The 17,264-nt window shown below is 36.7% G+C and overlaps 1 protein-coding gene across 1 annotated transcript in view; it reads left to right on the top strand.

Annotated features, from left to right (window-relative positions):
• The first annotated feature begins 7,236 nt into the window (after positions 1-7,236).
• The window catches only part of PDIA4 (protein disulfide isomerase family A member 4), a 34,046-nt gene continuing 24,018 nt past the window's right edge, over positions 7,237-17,264 (top strand). The window contains exons 1-3 of the mRNA XM_053714491.1: positions 7,237-7,391; positions 12,858-13,029; positions 15,047-15,252. Coding sequence (XP_053570466.1) covers positions 7,307-7,391; positions 12,858-13,029; positions 15,047-15,252 — 463 coding nt within the window. The 5' untranslated portion in view covers positions 7,237-7,306. The remainder of the gene's footprint in view (positions 7,392-12,857; positions 13,030-15,046; positions 15,253-17,264) is intronic.

The following is a 17,264-nucleotide window of genomic DNA, read 5'->3' as shown; positions in this document are numbered from 1 at the left end:
TAAGCTATACAGCATATCTTCCGCTCTTCTTTTCATAAACAAACTTTTTCTCATGAAAGTCTATTTTTAGACTATGTACCGTTGACAGTGCATTAACGGGTCAGCACGCATTTAGGTTACTTTCTTACCGTGTCTATTACAACACTGCATTGTATATTTAAATGATTGATACTTTGTAGAACTATCAAAATTCAACTCAGAATGTTTGGCTACTTTAGCCAATGTCTAGCAAGCCTGGTTAACAGAATGTCGCCACGCCAATTAAACAGTTGAAGCCAATAAATATGCTGGTAAGACAGCCAATGGACAGTCCTGATGAGGCCCCAGCTTTTCCTCAGCATTGTGGGGCAAAACGTGCGTCGACTGATACTTTGAAACTTAGTAGCAAGCAGTCTGTGTTCCAGTGGCGGTGTTTGAAACTGTATCTACCCTACTTCTGTTGGTCACCTGTGGAGGTTCATAATGCTACTGTTTTAACCTATTCCTGCACCTGTGAGAAAACAGCCCACTTACCAACTTACCTGCCTGGGTGGCTCTGGATCGAATAAGCAATTGATTGCTGCATATTTTTATTTATTTTTTAAATAATTTTTATTGAGGATAAATATGAAATAACAAACGTGATGAGTTACAGCAATCAGATACTTATGCAGAAAAGAACATAGCAATCAAGTTGCCACAAAATAAACAAATCTGCTACATCACAGTTATGCAAAAAATACTATAAATAAACCTCACATTTTCTATTTTTGTTGCATAGAGAAGGAAAACTTTGAACCACACATTTTCTAAATACAAATAAGAAATTATCATTACACATGAATATAGTAGCCTTAAAAAAACACATAAGATATAGCAAAGATATACTTATTACTAAAGGCCATTGGTTTACATAAGGTAGGGGGATGTTCATGACAGCAATTACATAGCTAAAAGATTTAGGACAGCACAAATGTATAACAAGATACAGCATGATAATATTCTTATCAACAATTACTCAGGCCATCCTGTACACTACCATGTACAATCTCTTAGGCAAGTATTTTAAAATAAATGATATCTAATTCAGTATACTTGCTTGTTTCAGGCTAAATGGTATAACTCTCAATTACATAGCGTAAGAGCGGATATAGCGGCCAATAGGAAGGCTGTAATGTGCAACAAAAAGTGACAGAGTATGAAAAAAAAAATATATGCAATCCTTATTATCTACTGTCAAACAAAATATATTGTATACCATTATACCTCTTAGCTTAAGCATATGATTGTAAAACATATACATTAATTGAGTGAACATAGGGGAAAATTGCGGTGTGTTACGAGGGAAACCGCGAGAGTAACTACTGGGGGGAAACCCAGAGCACATTAAGATACTCGCATATGTCAGAATAGAACACATGCGGGGGGGTTGGAGACCAAGAATATAGAAACAAAAGGCGCAGGCTTTTATAAAGCCCATTGGCCAGCGGAGCACCATAAGCCTATTGTATTGTGGTTGTTTAATCACTGGGGAATAATGAGCAATAAGAGAAAACGTCACCTCTAAATAAACTTACAAATTAAAATTTTCTCGAGGCTGGAGTAAAATATTTAGATATAGTGCATACTAATTAACTATTGAAAACACAAACTCCAACTGCATGTAGTGAGGCAATGGTAATTAAAAGTAGAGGGCAGTTTAGTGTAATTTCTACATACATTTTGGGATTATGACAAAGGTGGAGCCAGTTAGCAAGTGAGCGATATGAGCAGATCGAGAGCAACCCCTGCAAAGAGCTTGAATCTGTTATTGCTTGTATAGAGATTAAATACATAAATATGGTTGCGATTAGAAAATGTGATAAAGGGTCAATGTTAGCTCTAGACCAAGATGTAGTTACATCTAATTTGTAATATAGGGAGAACATTTTCTTTATTATATGTGTAGACCTTGTCACCTGGGCACGGGCCCTATACCCAAAGACAGGTCAACTAAATTGATAAATGTGTACTCCGTTAGATGATCATTGTACCCAGCTACTGCAGCTCCCTAATGGTGAGAGTTAATATCTATTTCACAGAAACATGGCAAACAGGGTTAAACAAATATATGCGATAGTAGAGAGTCTCAAAAACAACTAACTAGTAGGAAAAGTTCCTAAATACCTTGCTAAGTCCATGGAACAAATTATTAGTCATAAAAAAACCAAACCAGGAATCTGTGTGTTTAGATCCTTATGGTTAGCCAACACCATCTTTTAAAGCTCTAACAGCCAAGTGTAGCATCAAGCAACCAATGTCGCCAAATAACAGGAATAGTTGTAAGACGAGTGCACAAGTTCCTATTCAGGCTAACAGGTAAATAAGGGAGATCTGGTAGCTCTTACAACTTTAAATGGGATAGTGTAAAAATAGGAGGAGGGGTACATATAGCAAGTGTCAAGGACAAAACAAACAAGTTCTCTAAACAAACGCACAATAACAATATTGGAATAATCAATAACAAGCAAGGACACATTCTTCCAACAAGTACATTGAGAAAAAAATAAATATCTTAAGTGAGAAAAATGTCCAACATCATAAATGCAAGTGAAAGTAAAAACACAAATATAATAACAGTGCCGTATGAGATCACATTTAGAATATGGCATAACTGGTCAGGAAAGTCCGATCCGGGAATCCTCAAATGGAAATAGCCAGATAGAAAGTATTTCGGCTATGAGTAACGGACACTCACTCAGAACAGTCAATCATATCCATGCAGATTATCATTGAGAAGGGTTATCAATGAACCAATCTTCAGACCAATGCCACTTCAACCCTGAGGACAACTGGCAGAAGCACACCTCCCGGGTCCCAAGCGAAAAACAACAGGATTGTGCCGCACAGAGTACCGGGAGCCTGAAGTGGAATTAGAATGCCCCAGCAAGGACAAGGGGCGCCTCCACGCAACAGCATAACATCAGCCGATAGTTGTGTCCCCTTCACAACCAGCCCAGCATCGGTACCGCATAACAAAGGAAGAAGAACCGGAACCCTGCAGACAACATCAGAGGGTGCACTCCCTGTGCTCAGAGAAGGAACCTGCAACCGGATCAGATCACGTACGGACCGCGTTGACTTCTCAAGCCGCCCCACATCAGGAGCCGCCTCAACACAACTCCTTGCTTCGGCAACACCACCTAGCAAACCATCAAACCGGTAAGTATAAGCATCTCCCTGCCGCATGGGGTCAGGGTGACAGGACACAGATCTAGTAGCTGGGGCATCAGTATAGAGACCCTGGAGAGTGAGTGCGGCAATGGGGTGCACACTGGAAGTGGGATGTTGATCGGCTGGTCTGGAATGCTTGACATCTGTTGCCACTCCACCTAAGCAGCAGTCATTCAGTAGGAGCGCCAAACTAGCAAAATGGCTATGCAAGAGCTGCGTCACAGCTAACCTCCATGCATCCTGGGAATCCGACATAGCAAAACTTGGTCTCGTCACAGAGGTAGAAAAGGCTATCCGGAAAGCTCAATTATCCCCAGCGATGTTAGATAGAGAAGGGATCCACAGTAGAAAAAAAAAAGTTAGTTTAAATACAAATAAACGCCATTTGTGTCACTTTGGAGCCAGGAGCTCCGCCCCCCGATTGCTGCATATTTTGATAAGATTTATTGATGTTTAATCTCTTCTCTCTTTTTACAAGCTTGCCTGTCCCCCTTTTTTATCTACCGCAGCAGTATAGATTTTGTATGTGTATAGCATACTATAGGTGCTTGCATTTTCACTTGTATATGTCATATATATATATATATATATATATATTTATTTATTTTTCAAATATGGGATAAAAGAGTGCAGAAACCCCTCTCATTTTTCAGAATCTTATTTTGATTTCTGATACATATCTCTCTTTTTCTATTTGGATCTAGATCTAATTTAGAGGGTCTGCACCAGAGCTCTATTGCTGGCTCTCTCCTGGCAGAGCGTTAATCTATTGATATTGTAACTCCCCCTTGTTTCCATTCACTGTATGTGAGGAATTATTGTGAGTACATGGACAGTCAAGTCCAAAATAAACTTTCATGATTCAGATAGGGCATGCCATTTTAAACAACTTTCCAATTTACTTTTATTACCAATTTTGCTTTGTTCTCTTGGTATTCTTAGTTGAAAGCTTAACCTAGGAGGTTTATATGCTAATTTCTTAGACCATGAAGGCCGCCTCTTTTCAGAATGCATTTTAACTGTTTTTCACCACTAGAGGGTGTTAGTTCATGTGTTTCATATAGATAACACTGTGCTCAACAAGTTTGCAATTTGACCTAGGAGTGCTTTAAATGTGTATGCTTTTCTCTTGCATATCTTAACACTGTGCTCATGTACGTGAAGTTACCTGGGAGCCAGCACTGATTAGCTAAACTGCAAGTCTGTCAAAAGAACTGAAATAAAGGGGCAGTTTGCAGAGGCTTAGATACAAGATAATCACAGAGGTAAAAAGTATATAATTATAACTGTGTTGGTTATGCAAAACTGGGGAATGGGTAATAAAGGGATTATCTATCTTTTAAAACAATACAAATTCTGGTGTAGACTGTCCCTTTACCCTCTCCCTGCCTTGCTTTAGTATTATATATATATATATATATATATATATATATATATATATATATATATATATATATATATACAATTCTGAACACAGCTACATCCCCAGTGTGCACACTTATGCAACCACATTATTTTAGTTTTTTTTTTTGTTCTCTTCCCTCCACCTAAAAGATTTCAGTTTGTTTTTCAATTGAGTTGTACAGTTTATAGGTCACATTAAAGGTGGAAAAAGTTCTGAAATGATTTATCTTTGTCTAATTTTTTTGCATCACAGAAACCTGACATTTTAACAGGGGTGTGTAGACTTTTTATATTCACTATATATTACGAACATGATATTACGAACATGAGAGAGCAAACTTTTTACAATACTTAGCAGTTTTAATGTTTGAACGTGAGTGCAAACTACTGCTCCACTCATAATCTAGCCCATAGCTGGTATTTGTATTATCCAAGCATTTCCCCCCTGCAGAGCTCGCTGTTTTGTTTTGGAAACTAAAAGGTGTAGAGAGTGTGTGAAAATACTCTTAGGTACTGTATGCTGAAAACAGAGTAATCTAATTTGAATTGGCTGCAGGATTTAATTTCTAAAGTGCCCTTCCTGCTAACTTCACTCTCCCTAGCAAAGTTCCCTTTCCAGCAAGCTCTGTTACATTCTATGGGAGACTTCTCTCCACTCACATATAGGGTTGACACCTTTACTGAAAAAAAATACCTACTGTACTCATTAGCATACAGTTGCATAAATCATTATATAGCATAAATCAACAACACATGTTGCTAGGATTGATTTTAAATGTTAATGTGATTATAATCAGACCTCAACACACTTAGAAGTAGTTTTACTGCGTATTTATGCCTATATTCAATCTTTATTTTCACCTATAACCTAGTTTAAAGGGACAGTAAAGTCATAATTAGACATTCATGATTTAGTCAGAGTAATCAATTTTAAACGACTTTTCAGATTACTTCTATTATATAATGTGCTTCCTTCTCTTGTTATCCTTTGCTGAAATGTTTATCTAGGTAAGCTCAGGAGCAGCAAAGAACCTAGGTTCTAGCTGCTAATTGGTGGCTGCATATATATATATATATATATATATATATATATATATATATATATATATATATGGATTGTCATTGACTCGTCCATGTGTTCAGTTAACAAACAGTAATGCATTGCTGCTCCTTCAACAAATGATACGAAGAGACTGAAAGAAATGTGATAATAGAAGTAAACTGGAAAGTTGTTTAAAATTGTATGTTCTACTTATAAATCATGAAAGAAATATGTTATGTTTCATGTCCCTTTAACATGTTTAAATAAATTGCTCGTGTGCATGTTATAGTTTACTGAGCATGTAACATTATAGGGTTGTTGTTTTTAACAAGCCAGAACCTGTGACACATACATTTGTTGCAGAATACTGAGCCTGGGTAATCAGACAGGAAGAGATTGGTTCAATCTGAGTTTTTCATTCTGTAGCGTGGCTGAACTTCTTCCCTATACTATGATTTGTAGAACAAACCTCAAGTTGTGTCACACTGTCTCACACTACGACTTGGCACCTCTTCTACTATTAACTATGAATATAGGACTTGCATGTAAAATTGATATATTTGAACAATAATTTAAGCTAAAATAAATAGTTCTGGAAAAGTTTGAGATAAACTGATTTCGTTTTCAAACTCATTTGGTTTCAATTATTGACTTTTATCTAAACACTGATAAAATAAATCCAACTACTATGAAAGCAGTAACATGAAATGAGATTTATTGTAAGAAATCAAGCAAAGAAGTAGCAGCAATTTATTAATTATATATATATATATATATATATATATATATATATATATATATATATATATTTTGTATTTCCATCAACATGTTCAGATGGAATGTTTGGTCAGGTGGTGAACGAAAATGCGGGACACATGAAGTAAATGTTTACAGTAAAACAAACTGAAGATGGAAATAAACGGAAAAAAAACGCCTTATATACTCTGAAGGGAATTAATATATACACGCGATTAACTAAACGTGGAACTCGCACAGAATTCCAAATTCTACCTCACAAAAAACAAATAAATAATGCGTTCCCTTCTCTTTAGATGCTTTAAGTGACGTCACCACACTGTAAGTTTTCAGACCAATAACGTGGCGACGTGTTCTCCCAACCAGTGACAACCCCACCCACTTTCCGGCTTGCTTGTGCAAAAGTGGCAGCACGCTATTGGTGGACAAGTTGGGTAGCCAATGGGACAAGAGCAGCTCAGGGTTGAGGGTTCGCGCCCCAGTAACTCTGCAGTTTTCCAATCCAATGTGTCATGCAAATCAGGCAGCCGAATTCTTAGCGCACCTGCAAAATCTGAGTCTAAATGTCACTTCACACATCTTTACGTTAAAAGTGTTAAAGTCCCTATTTTCATAAATAATAATAATAAAAACAAACATATAATGTATATGTTTATTTAACAAAAAACTGATTTGTTTTGTATAAGTGGGTTAAAGACACAGAGGGCGTTACATTGTGTACAGAGCAAATTAAACTTTCATTGGTCCACGTGAGGTGATAGACCCCTCTTTCAACCACTCACATAACACGATTTTCCAATAGGGCGTCGCAACTATTTCATGTTTAATTTTTATTGGAGTGGTGTTGGAAAGTTAGGCTGCATTCGTCAAAGGTGCCAGTGTGGGTTGTGTGAGTTTGTTACTCCTAAGAAGATGGGTCTGAAGAAAGCCTGGCTCTTATTGCTGCTTATAGGCTTGGTGCATCTTGCTATAGTGGCCAGTGATCAAGAAGAAAAAGGTGGGTATTAAACCAGCATGCGGTGAAATTATGTAATTCATGCGCATTTAATTGCATTATTTTGTCCTTTAGGGTTCCAGAGTCAAGCAATCCCTGGTAGACAAGATAATCCATATTGTGGGCTGTAAATGCCATTTGCACCATAGGTAGTTATGCATTATTGCGAACATATACAGTATAACCTGCATTTTGTTAACCATTTATTTATTAAAGTCTTTCAATGTCTGCAAAGTGGATCTGTGGAGTTCCACTGAAGCTGGTGTCTGTGTAAAGCTTATGGGGAGAACAGGGCTTTGCGCCTCAAAATATGTCTCTGCGCTGGGGACACAGTCACTGCATTATTGTTCACAGCACGGGATTGAACCAACATACCTGTTTTTATACTAAAATACATTTATTTTAAGGGCCAGGAGACTACTCTAAGTTTATAGTTACAGTACATTAACGTGTATATATAAATAGAATGCTTCTAGTAAAAGTTATTACTGGTTTTCAGTGGCATACACACATATGCTGAGGGCACGTGAACCATTTATTAACCCTTTAAGGACACAGCTTTCAGTTTGCTCAATTGTTTTATGACGGAAAAATTCCGTCATATGTCCTTAAGAGGTTAAACACCACACCTTCTCAAAGAGTAAGCATTTGCTTGTGTGACACAAATTAAGTCTTCAAAGGCACAATAAAACCTCACTATCAGGACTCGGAGCTTGAATACTGGTGGACAAATCCTCACAGCATATGTGTGTATGCCAGTGGAAAAAACAGTAAGAACTTTTACTAGAAGTACTCCGGGGTCAATTTATTAAACCTTTTCAGCAGGCGAAGCCTGCCTACTATTGCAGGTTCTCACAGGAGTACCTGCAGTCCGTATTTAACAAGCCGCAGTCATCAGACTGCTGCTTCCTTAACCTTTCACCACCTCTTAAGTGGCAAATTTCAATCTCCCCAGTGTTGTCCAACCGGGGAGATTTGACAGCTCCTGCCCGCGTGTGATTGGCTGTGCGCATGGCGGGATTGCACGCAAGCGCAAAATAGCGCTTGTGTGCAATGCTTAATTCCGGCAAAGGATTTCAGCCCACTAGGGCGATCTGGGGCACGTATGTGCGCCCTTGTCCGCCGCAGCTTGATAAATTGACCCCTATATATACTATTAGATCAGTTGAAATTTCTTTAAAGGAAATAGTTTAGTAATTTCCACAGCCCTCCCACTATACTTAATCAGTACTTTATCAGAGTATGTGGTGTGTTTTTATGCATTTCCTTGATTGTGTATTAAAAAAAAATGAAAGTGTAATATGTAACTATAAAGTATTCTTTAATTTTCAAAGGAAAATAAGAGTAATACAAGTAATTTTGGCATCTTCAGCATGTAAGTTTTCATCTGCCGAGATAAATACTAAAGTCAGAGGTGTGGTGCAAACCTTTTATTACATTGATATTGAAGACGTGTTTTAAATATTTCTGTTGGTTATTTTAAGTTAACCGGCATGTTGACTGTTAAATCGCCCCCTATGTGACTATTACAGGTACTCAGTTAAAGGGACAGTCTACACCAGAATTTTTATTGTTTTAAAAGATAGATAATCCCTTTATTACCCATTCCCCAGTTTTGCATAACCAACACAGTTATAATAATATACTTTTAACCTCTGTGATTATCTTGTATCTAAGCCTCTGCAAACTGCCCCTTTTTCAGTTCTTTTGACAGACTTGCAGTCTAGCCAATCAGTGCCTGCTCCCAGATAACTTCACGTGCACGAGCACAGTGTTATCTATATGAAATATGTGAACTAACACCCTCTAGTGGTGAAAAACTGTTAAAATGCAATCTGAAAGAGGTGGGCTTCAAGGTCTAAGAAATTAGCATATGAACCTCCTAGGTTAAGCTTTCAACTAAGAATAACAAGAGAACAAAGCAAAATTGGTGATAAAAGTAAATGGGAAAATTGTTTAAAATTACATGCTCTATCTGAATCATGAAAGTTTATTTTGGCCTAGACTGTCCCTTTAAGCATGGAGGTGAGCACTCTGAACACACAAGTGAATGCCTAGATTATCTACTTTTTGTGGTGTAAAAGCCAGTTCAACCCCATAGACCATATTACAATATTGTAATTATCTATAATTTACATTTTGTAAATAGTTTATGAAATACAATCAAAATGCTATATATTGATAGCTGTTAATACTGAGTTCATTATTTAATTGATGGCCCCTAACATTTTGGAGGATGTTATATCTATAAATAACCTGGCTTCTGAAAATAAATAGCTGGTTAAATAGTATTGATAGTGGCTCCTAAATTTGCCCACCTCTGCTTTATAGGATCTAATTTGTTCAGTTTTGCTCTTTTGATAGTTTAGGTCAGGCGACAGCTTTGTTTTAAACTTAGGAGCTAGGAGGAATAACGTGGAGCCAGCCCTACAGTTTATGAAGTTATTACAATTGTGCTTGTATCTGTTAAATAATACAAAAGTTAGGAGCCACAGGTAAAGTTCTAGAATATGTGACCCTCTGGCTCCTGGAATTTGTCAAGCCCTGCATTGAGTTTACTAATTGGGTGATCAGATATGCTTACTGATTATTTGTCTTAGACTTGATTTTATTCTACCACTATTATCTATACTGTAGCCATAATGAGCAGTCTAGTATATGTTGTTGGTACAAAATTCCAACAGACATAATCTTTAATTGACCAAGCACAATAAAACATCTTTTAAAAATGTTGTTTAGGTTTCCTTCACATAAATATTTTACAGATTCTAAAACCGTATAATTCAGCTGGGCGATCATATCAAAGCTGGCATCGTTCATCCAGGCACAGCAATGCTGATGCTCTTTCAGGAAGAACATTTAGTGTAATTAGCAGTTTCTACTGTTACACTTCCCAAGAGGATCTGCAGTACCCATGGGTTCTCTAATTGCAATATAACAATATGCTCCTTGTTTTGTCTGCTACATTAAATTATTGTCTCAATGGGAGTAATAATGGATGCTTTTTTTATTATATATATATATATATATATATATATATATATATATATACACACACACACGCAGGAAAGCATTGCCATGATTCTGCTTTTGCAGGCTATTCATAGTGTTCATCTTTTATCTCACTGTTTTAATAGTAGGCATATAACACTGCAATAAGAAAATGTTAAGGTGTTTCATATTGCACTAATAATTTATACTTGTGCTTAACCTTGGAAAGGGGTTAAAAATGCATAGTTAGAGGGACGCTGAACCCAAATTTTTTCTTTTGTGATTCAGATAGAGCATGCAACTTTCTAATTTACTCCTATTATCAATTTTTCTTCGTTCTCTTGCTATCTTTATTTGAAAAAGAAGGCATCTAAGCTAAGGAGCCAGACAATTGTTGGTTTAGTACCCTGGACAGCACCTGTTGGTGGGTGAATTTATCCACCAATCAGCAAGAACAACCCAGGTTGTTCACCAAAAAATGGGCTGGCATCTACACTTTCATGTTTGCTCTTCAAATAAAGATACCAAGATAATGAAGACAATTTGATAATAGGAGTAAATTAGAAAGTTGCTTAAAACGCACGCTCTATCTGAATTACAAAAGAAAAAAATTGGATTTAGTGTCCCTTTAAAGGGATATGAAACCCCACATTTTTCTTCCATGATTCAAACAGAGCATGTGATTTTAAACAACTTTCTAAGCAGGGACATGCCCATTTCTGGAGCATTATATGGCTGCAGTTTTGCAAGAATGTGCACTATTTCCTGTCATGTAATGCTGCAGACACCTACCTAGGTATCTCTTAAAGCAAATTTGATAATAGAAGTAAATTTGAAACTTTTTAAAATTGTGTATGATCTGTCAATCACAAAAGGAAACTTTTTTTTTTTTTTTTTTTTTTGGTTTGATATCCCTTTTAAAGAGAGACAGGAAACCCAAGATCACTCTTGATTCATCATCTCATTTACTTCATAATTTGGGAAAAGCAGGTAGGTATGCTCAGGAGTGTGCAAGTGTCTGGAGAACTATGTGACAGCAAGCTTGCAAGAATGCTTTTAACAATTTTTTACATTCTGGAGGCATTGCTGCTGTCGTCTAGTTCTCAATGGCATTCTTGCAGAACTGCCATAGAGCCATGCACGCTGCCTACCTAGATATTGTAATCAACAAAGAATTCCATGAGACCAAAAACATTCTGATAGTAGAAATTCATTTTAAACTTTGTTAAAATTGTATTTCCCATCTTATTCATAAAAATCATCTTTTGGGGTTTTCATGTCCATTTTAAAGTCCTTACTGAGGTGGCAGAACACTGCAGATCCTGAGGTGAACATAACTGGTATTTAGAGGCTATACACATATGCTGCTCATGACCACTGGTGTGTGTGTTCTGCTCAGGATCAGCAGTGCTTTGCTGCCCCAGAGCTGACTTTAAAGGGACACTAAACCCAGAAAAAAAGTAATCTCTAATTGCCATATCAATATATTTGCTATTGTTTTGTAATTTACATTGCGTTGCTTATGTTTACCCTTTATGAGAAATTAGATTCCGAAAATGTATTGAATTCCAAACGGCCAATAACTTATCATCCTGAAATCGAGAGCGATAATCCAGGTCATCAAGATGGTGGATTCTTGCAGATATGCGCATTCGCGAAACGCCCTACTCGTCGTATCATACGTCACTGCAACTAAACCTACAGTGATAAGGAGATAAGGAGCAGTGAAACAATATACAGTTTCTATTGCTAACGAGCCGTATTCAGCGAGAACAGAACAAACTATGTAATCGATTGCGGATAGAAATGCGCATTGTGACGACATGGCCGTTTTAATGAGATGCACAAATTCAGAATAGTATTGGAAAGTTATCTGTATAGTGCACAGCCCATAATATGACGTCATCACAGAAAATAAAAATGAGCTTTTATAATGTTCAGAAACTTCGTTGGACAGTATAAATAGGTATGTGATGATATAAAAACGTTTAGGATATGATATTGATGGTCAGTTGATGCAACAAAAACGAAAGTTTTGGAATCCTTTAAAGGAATAGTAAACACCAAAAATGTTAAGCTCTCGTTCCCTTAGATTCTGATCTGTGCATTTAAAAGTACAGTTACATTCATAACACTGAACATTTAAAAAAAATAGTTTTATAAGGACTCAAAGATAAGCCGCTTCTTACTTCCGCATTTGTATCCTCACAAAGGTGGTGAATGCACATCCATAGCTAGTAATATTTGTTAAAAAAAATAACACCTGACAATTTAGATCAAGGGTTGACAAATTGGTTTAAAATTTAGGAGCCAGTAAGAATATTTAGAAGCCAGGCATACGTTTAGGAATCAGACAGTGGTATTTGTATATAGATAATAACCCCCAAAAGTTAGGAGCAAGGGGTAAAATCCCAGGTCTAGATGGTGTGTATCATTTTGAATTGTATCTAATCTCACTTTTTGTGTATATTTCTACAGAAACTGAAATAAAAGAAGAAATTGGCGATGATGATGACGACGATGAGGACGATGATGACGAAGATGATAGTGAAGTAAAGGATGAGAATGGTGTTTTGGTGCTGACAGATAAAAACTTTGACACCTTTATAGCTGATAAAGACACTGTGCTGCTGGAATTTTATGCACCTTGGTAAGCACGCTTCAGTGATTGGTATTTCAGTTAATTGGCTAATAAAGTAATCTCAAATTATTTTTAAAAAATAATTATTCGGCATGTCAACAACTACACCAGGGAGACTGCATTTTTAATTAACCCTTTCCCACCTTTAGGACGTTCCATGCCGTCCTAACTGTGTTGGGCTTTAGCACTGTTAGGAAGGCATGGAACGTCCTAGCCATTTGGCTGTCCTGAAGCCATAGTCGCTTGGTAAATGGGATCACGGGCTGGAGGGTGTGCCTAGCGTTATAGGCACTTCCCCCAGACCCGATCCCGCAATTGCATGATTTCAATTTGTTTACATCTGAACTTGGTTCCGATGTAGACAATTTAAAGGGACACTGAACCCACTTTTTTTTTTTTTTTTTTTCTTTCATGATTCAGATAGAGCACGACATTTTAAGCAACTTTCTAATTTACTCCGATTATCAAATTTTCTTTATTTGAAATGCAAGAATTTAAGTTTAGATGCCAGCCCATTTTTGGTGAACAACCTGGGTTGTCCTTGCTGATTGGTGGATAAATTCATCCACCAATAAAGTGCTGTCCAGAGGTCTGAACCAAGAACAAAGTTAGATGACTTCTTTTTCAATTAAAGATACCAAGAGAATGAAGAAAAATTGATAATAGGAGTAAATTAGAAAGTTGCTCTATCTGAATCACAAAAGAAAAAAATTGTGTAGAATGTCCCTTTAATCCAGACGGGAAAGGATTAAATCAGCTACTTTGTTGTTAAATAATTTGTGTCCACGGTTTTATATTAAATATACAATATTTAACACTGTTTAACTTTTAAAATTTGTCATCTTCATCAAGATGTTTTAACCATTTAATCTGAAGCAGCCATCCATGGCTGTTTTTTGTTGCCTTTTTGGCAATCAAGTTTTTAACTGCTATATTCAACTTTGCAAAACAGAGATACTAATATATAATGAGGATCAATATGATCACTGTATAAAAAAAAAATATGAAAAAAGTAAGCAATGGTTTTTGTTGACTCTTAATACAGATCTAGCAAACTGAGCAAAATTTTCAATGAACAATCAGTTAAGCTTGTAAATAATAAATAGGTAGGCACATTACAACATACCATTTATTTATTTTTTTCCCCGCTCTGGCCTCCGTATAGTATGGAGAGTTGCACATTACTTTGCAGTTTCTGTCAACCAAGGCCCCCTTCGAACAACCAAGCATGTTTTATTATGTGTTTGCAACTGTATGTTTATTATTTGCTGGGGCATGCACATGTGTATTATATAGTATATAGAATGTTCTCCCAATGGCCTATTTAGGGCTAGATTACGAGTGGCGAGCTGTTGCACGCAAACGAAAAGGGGGTTTATACCGGCTCTTTGCACAGTCCGAAGTAGTGCACGTATTATGAGTTGAAAGTAAATGCGTTTGTTTGAGTGTAATTGAATTCAACACGTGTTAGAATAGCGCAACTTCAGATCTCTGGTTAACTAACGCATGACAAAAGAATTGGGGGGGGGGGACCATTAAAATTACACTTAAATGTACAGTTACACATAACACTCTGATAAAAAAAATAAAGTTTTGTAAGGGATCAAAGATATGAGATCTCAGGTGTTAGGAAAAAATATATATATATTTCTTTCCTAAGATATGGACGACGTCATTCAATTACTAGTGGGAATATCACTCCTGGCCAGCAGGAGGAGGCAAAGAGCACCACAGCAAATCTGTTAAGTATCACTCCCCTCCCACAATCCCCAGTCATTCTCTTTGCCTCTGTCAATAGAGGAGGTGAAGTTTGGTGTCTGAAGAAATTAATTCCTTTTTCGGGTACATTTCCCTGCAAGCAAGGATTAAAAATAAAGTAAAAAAATGTGTGTGTATATACAGGTATTAACAGAATTGTATTATCACCTAGCACTTTTATTGTGTGTTAAAATTAAATTTTGAAATTCAAGGACATGTTGGAATGTGTCCTCTCGTTGTATTAATGCCTCCAATTCTTTTCCCATAGGTGTGGACATTGTAAACAGTTTGTCCCAGAATATGAAAAAATTGCAAAGACATTAAAGGAAAATGATCCACCAATCCCAGTTGCTAAAATTGATGCTACAAAAGAAACAACTGTTGCTAGTAAATATGAAATTAGTGGATACCCTACAATCAAGATCCTCAAAAAAGGACAGCCAGTTGACTATGATGGTTCAAGAACTGAAGCAGGTAACACGTCTATATGTGATTACGTCTGACCATATGCAGTTCTGTAGTGTAGCACTGGACATCATAAGGTATATTTTAGCTTGTTTTAAATTTGCCCTTGGATCGCTAATACTGGAATGGTCTCTCCATTTAGTTAGGAAATTCTTTTATATTGGGATATATGCACATGAATCCAGAATGTTAGGAGACCTAACTAGAATTTAAGAGTCGTGACTACCTAGCTCCAGAGGTTCATCAAGTGATACTTATACGAGTAGCATAGTATGAATAAGCGATCAGAGAAGGTAAATCTAAGAGCCTCTCTTGTTCTTTAGGGGCAAGTTATAATGCAGTTTTTTTTTTTTTTTTTGCACCTAGAAAAGGGACATTAACCCCTTAACAACCACAACGTATCCTGTATGTTTCTGTTTGTTACGTTTTTTTGGTTAAAATAGCACAGGTCTTACCGCCAGCAGTGGGACCACACTATTATACCGCCCCTTCCTACAGCTGGCTAGCCGGTAATATAAAATGCAAGACCAATAGAAAGACCAGCGATGTACAGGGTATGTTTCTGGTCCTTTAAGGTGTTAAACTGCTGGTCACAACTACAATAGCAGGTTTGCAACATAACATGCTATTGTTTTGCCTCTTGTGCCTGCAGCACTTTTCATAGCGGTTCTCTTATTTTAACAATTTAAAGGTGCCAGATGGTGAAGCTCTACCTCTTTATACTGGGTACTACCAACTTGAAGCACATATATTCTCATACCCTGTGAAGAAGATTGGTGTAGCTGCCGGCTTTTTGACAACTACAATTGTGTTTCAGTGTAGGGTGCATGATAGAGTGGGACCTTTTTGCAGTAGCTACATTGCTCTATATTCATGAGGGCTTTTTATTTTACATATTTTTGTAACTTTAAAACTTAAAAAAAAAAAACATATGTGAAGCTCACACGTATCATTTCCTTGGGGTTACTATGTATGATAAACTATCAAAAGCCAGCAACATTACCGATATGTGGATGTGCACTGCTTCTGTCACAGGGTGTATGATGAGGCGGAGCCTAAATGTTGAAGCACTTGAAAGTGATGCAGTATAGCTGTAAAAAGCTGACTAGAAAATATCACCTGAAAATCTCTATTTAAAAAAGGAAGATATTTTACCTAAAAATTTCCTCAGTAGCCACATCCCATTGTAAAAGAATTTTAAACAGCCAATCAGGATACTAGTCCCCAGACTTGCAAAGGAGCATGCATCTTAATTGTGTAGGCACACTCATGTTCTGTGAAATTTCCTGAGATCACTGTAAAGGAAAGCATGACCTCAGCATTTCTGATGCCTATTGCCTATTTTTTATTTTTTTTATTTTTTTTTTCCTCAACCTGAGCGCTTGCTACTATATGAGCTGAAGGAAGTTTGAGGTAAAATATATATATTTTTTTTTTATATAGAGATGTTCATGTGATATTTTGTTGTCGGCTTTTTACAGTTATGTTGTATCATTTTCAAGTGTTTTAGCATATAGGTATTATGTCCATTTAAGCATCTGGCACCAATAAAGTGTTAAAATAGAATGCTCTAAAGACAGCCGTTAGCACAGGAGAAAACACATTAGCATGGTAAGCAGTTATTGTAGTTCTGTCAAGCAGTTTAATGAGTCTCATGCCCATCGTACATGATAACCAAATGAAGTAGCATAAGTATAAAAAAAAAAAAAATACAATTGATTGAAAATAGGGTGGCGGCTGCTCTAAATGAGTTCTAGTTTCACATACAGATTACAGACAAATACACATGCAAGTGTGTAGTATTTTAATTCAAATGAATTATCTACAGGCTGAACAGGTAGTTGCCATGGTCTGTAATTACCTTTAAAGGGACATGACACTCGAAAATTTTCTTTGTGTGATTCAGAGCATGCAATTTCAAACCACTTTCTAATTAACTCCTAATCTCTCTCCTAATCTTTTGTTGAAAAGCACTATATGGCAGCAGTTTTGCAAGAATGTTATCCGTTTGCAGGAGCACT

This window comes from Bombina bombina, chromosome 5 (genome assembly GCF_027579735.1).
Source record: "Bombina bombina isolate aBomBom1 chromosome 5, aBomBom1.pri, whole genome shotgun sequence".
NCBI classification, from domain to species: Eukaryota; Metazoa; Chordata; class Amphibia; order Anura; family Bombinatoridae; genus Bombina; species Bombina bombina.
The sequence above is the reverse complement of the archived record's forward strand: the minus strand, read 5'-3'. Positions and strand labels throughout refer to the sequence as shown.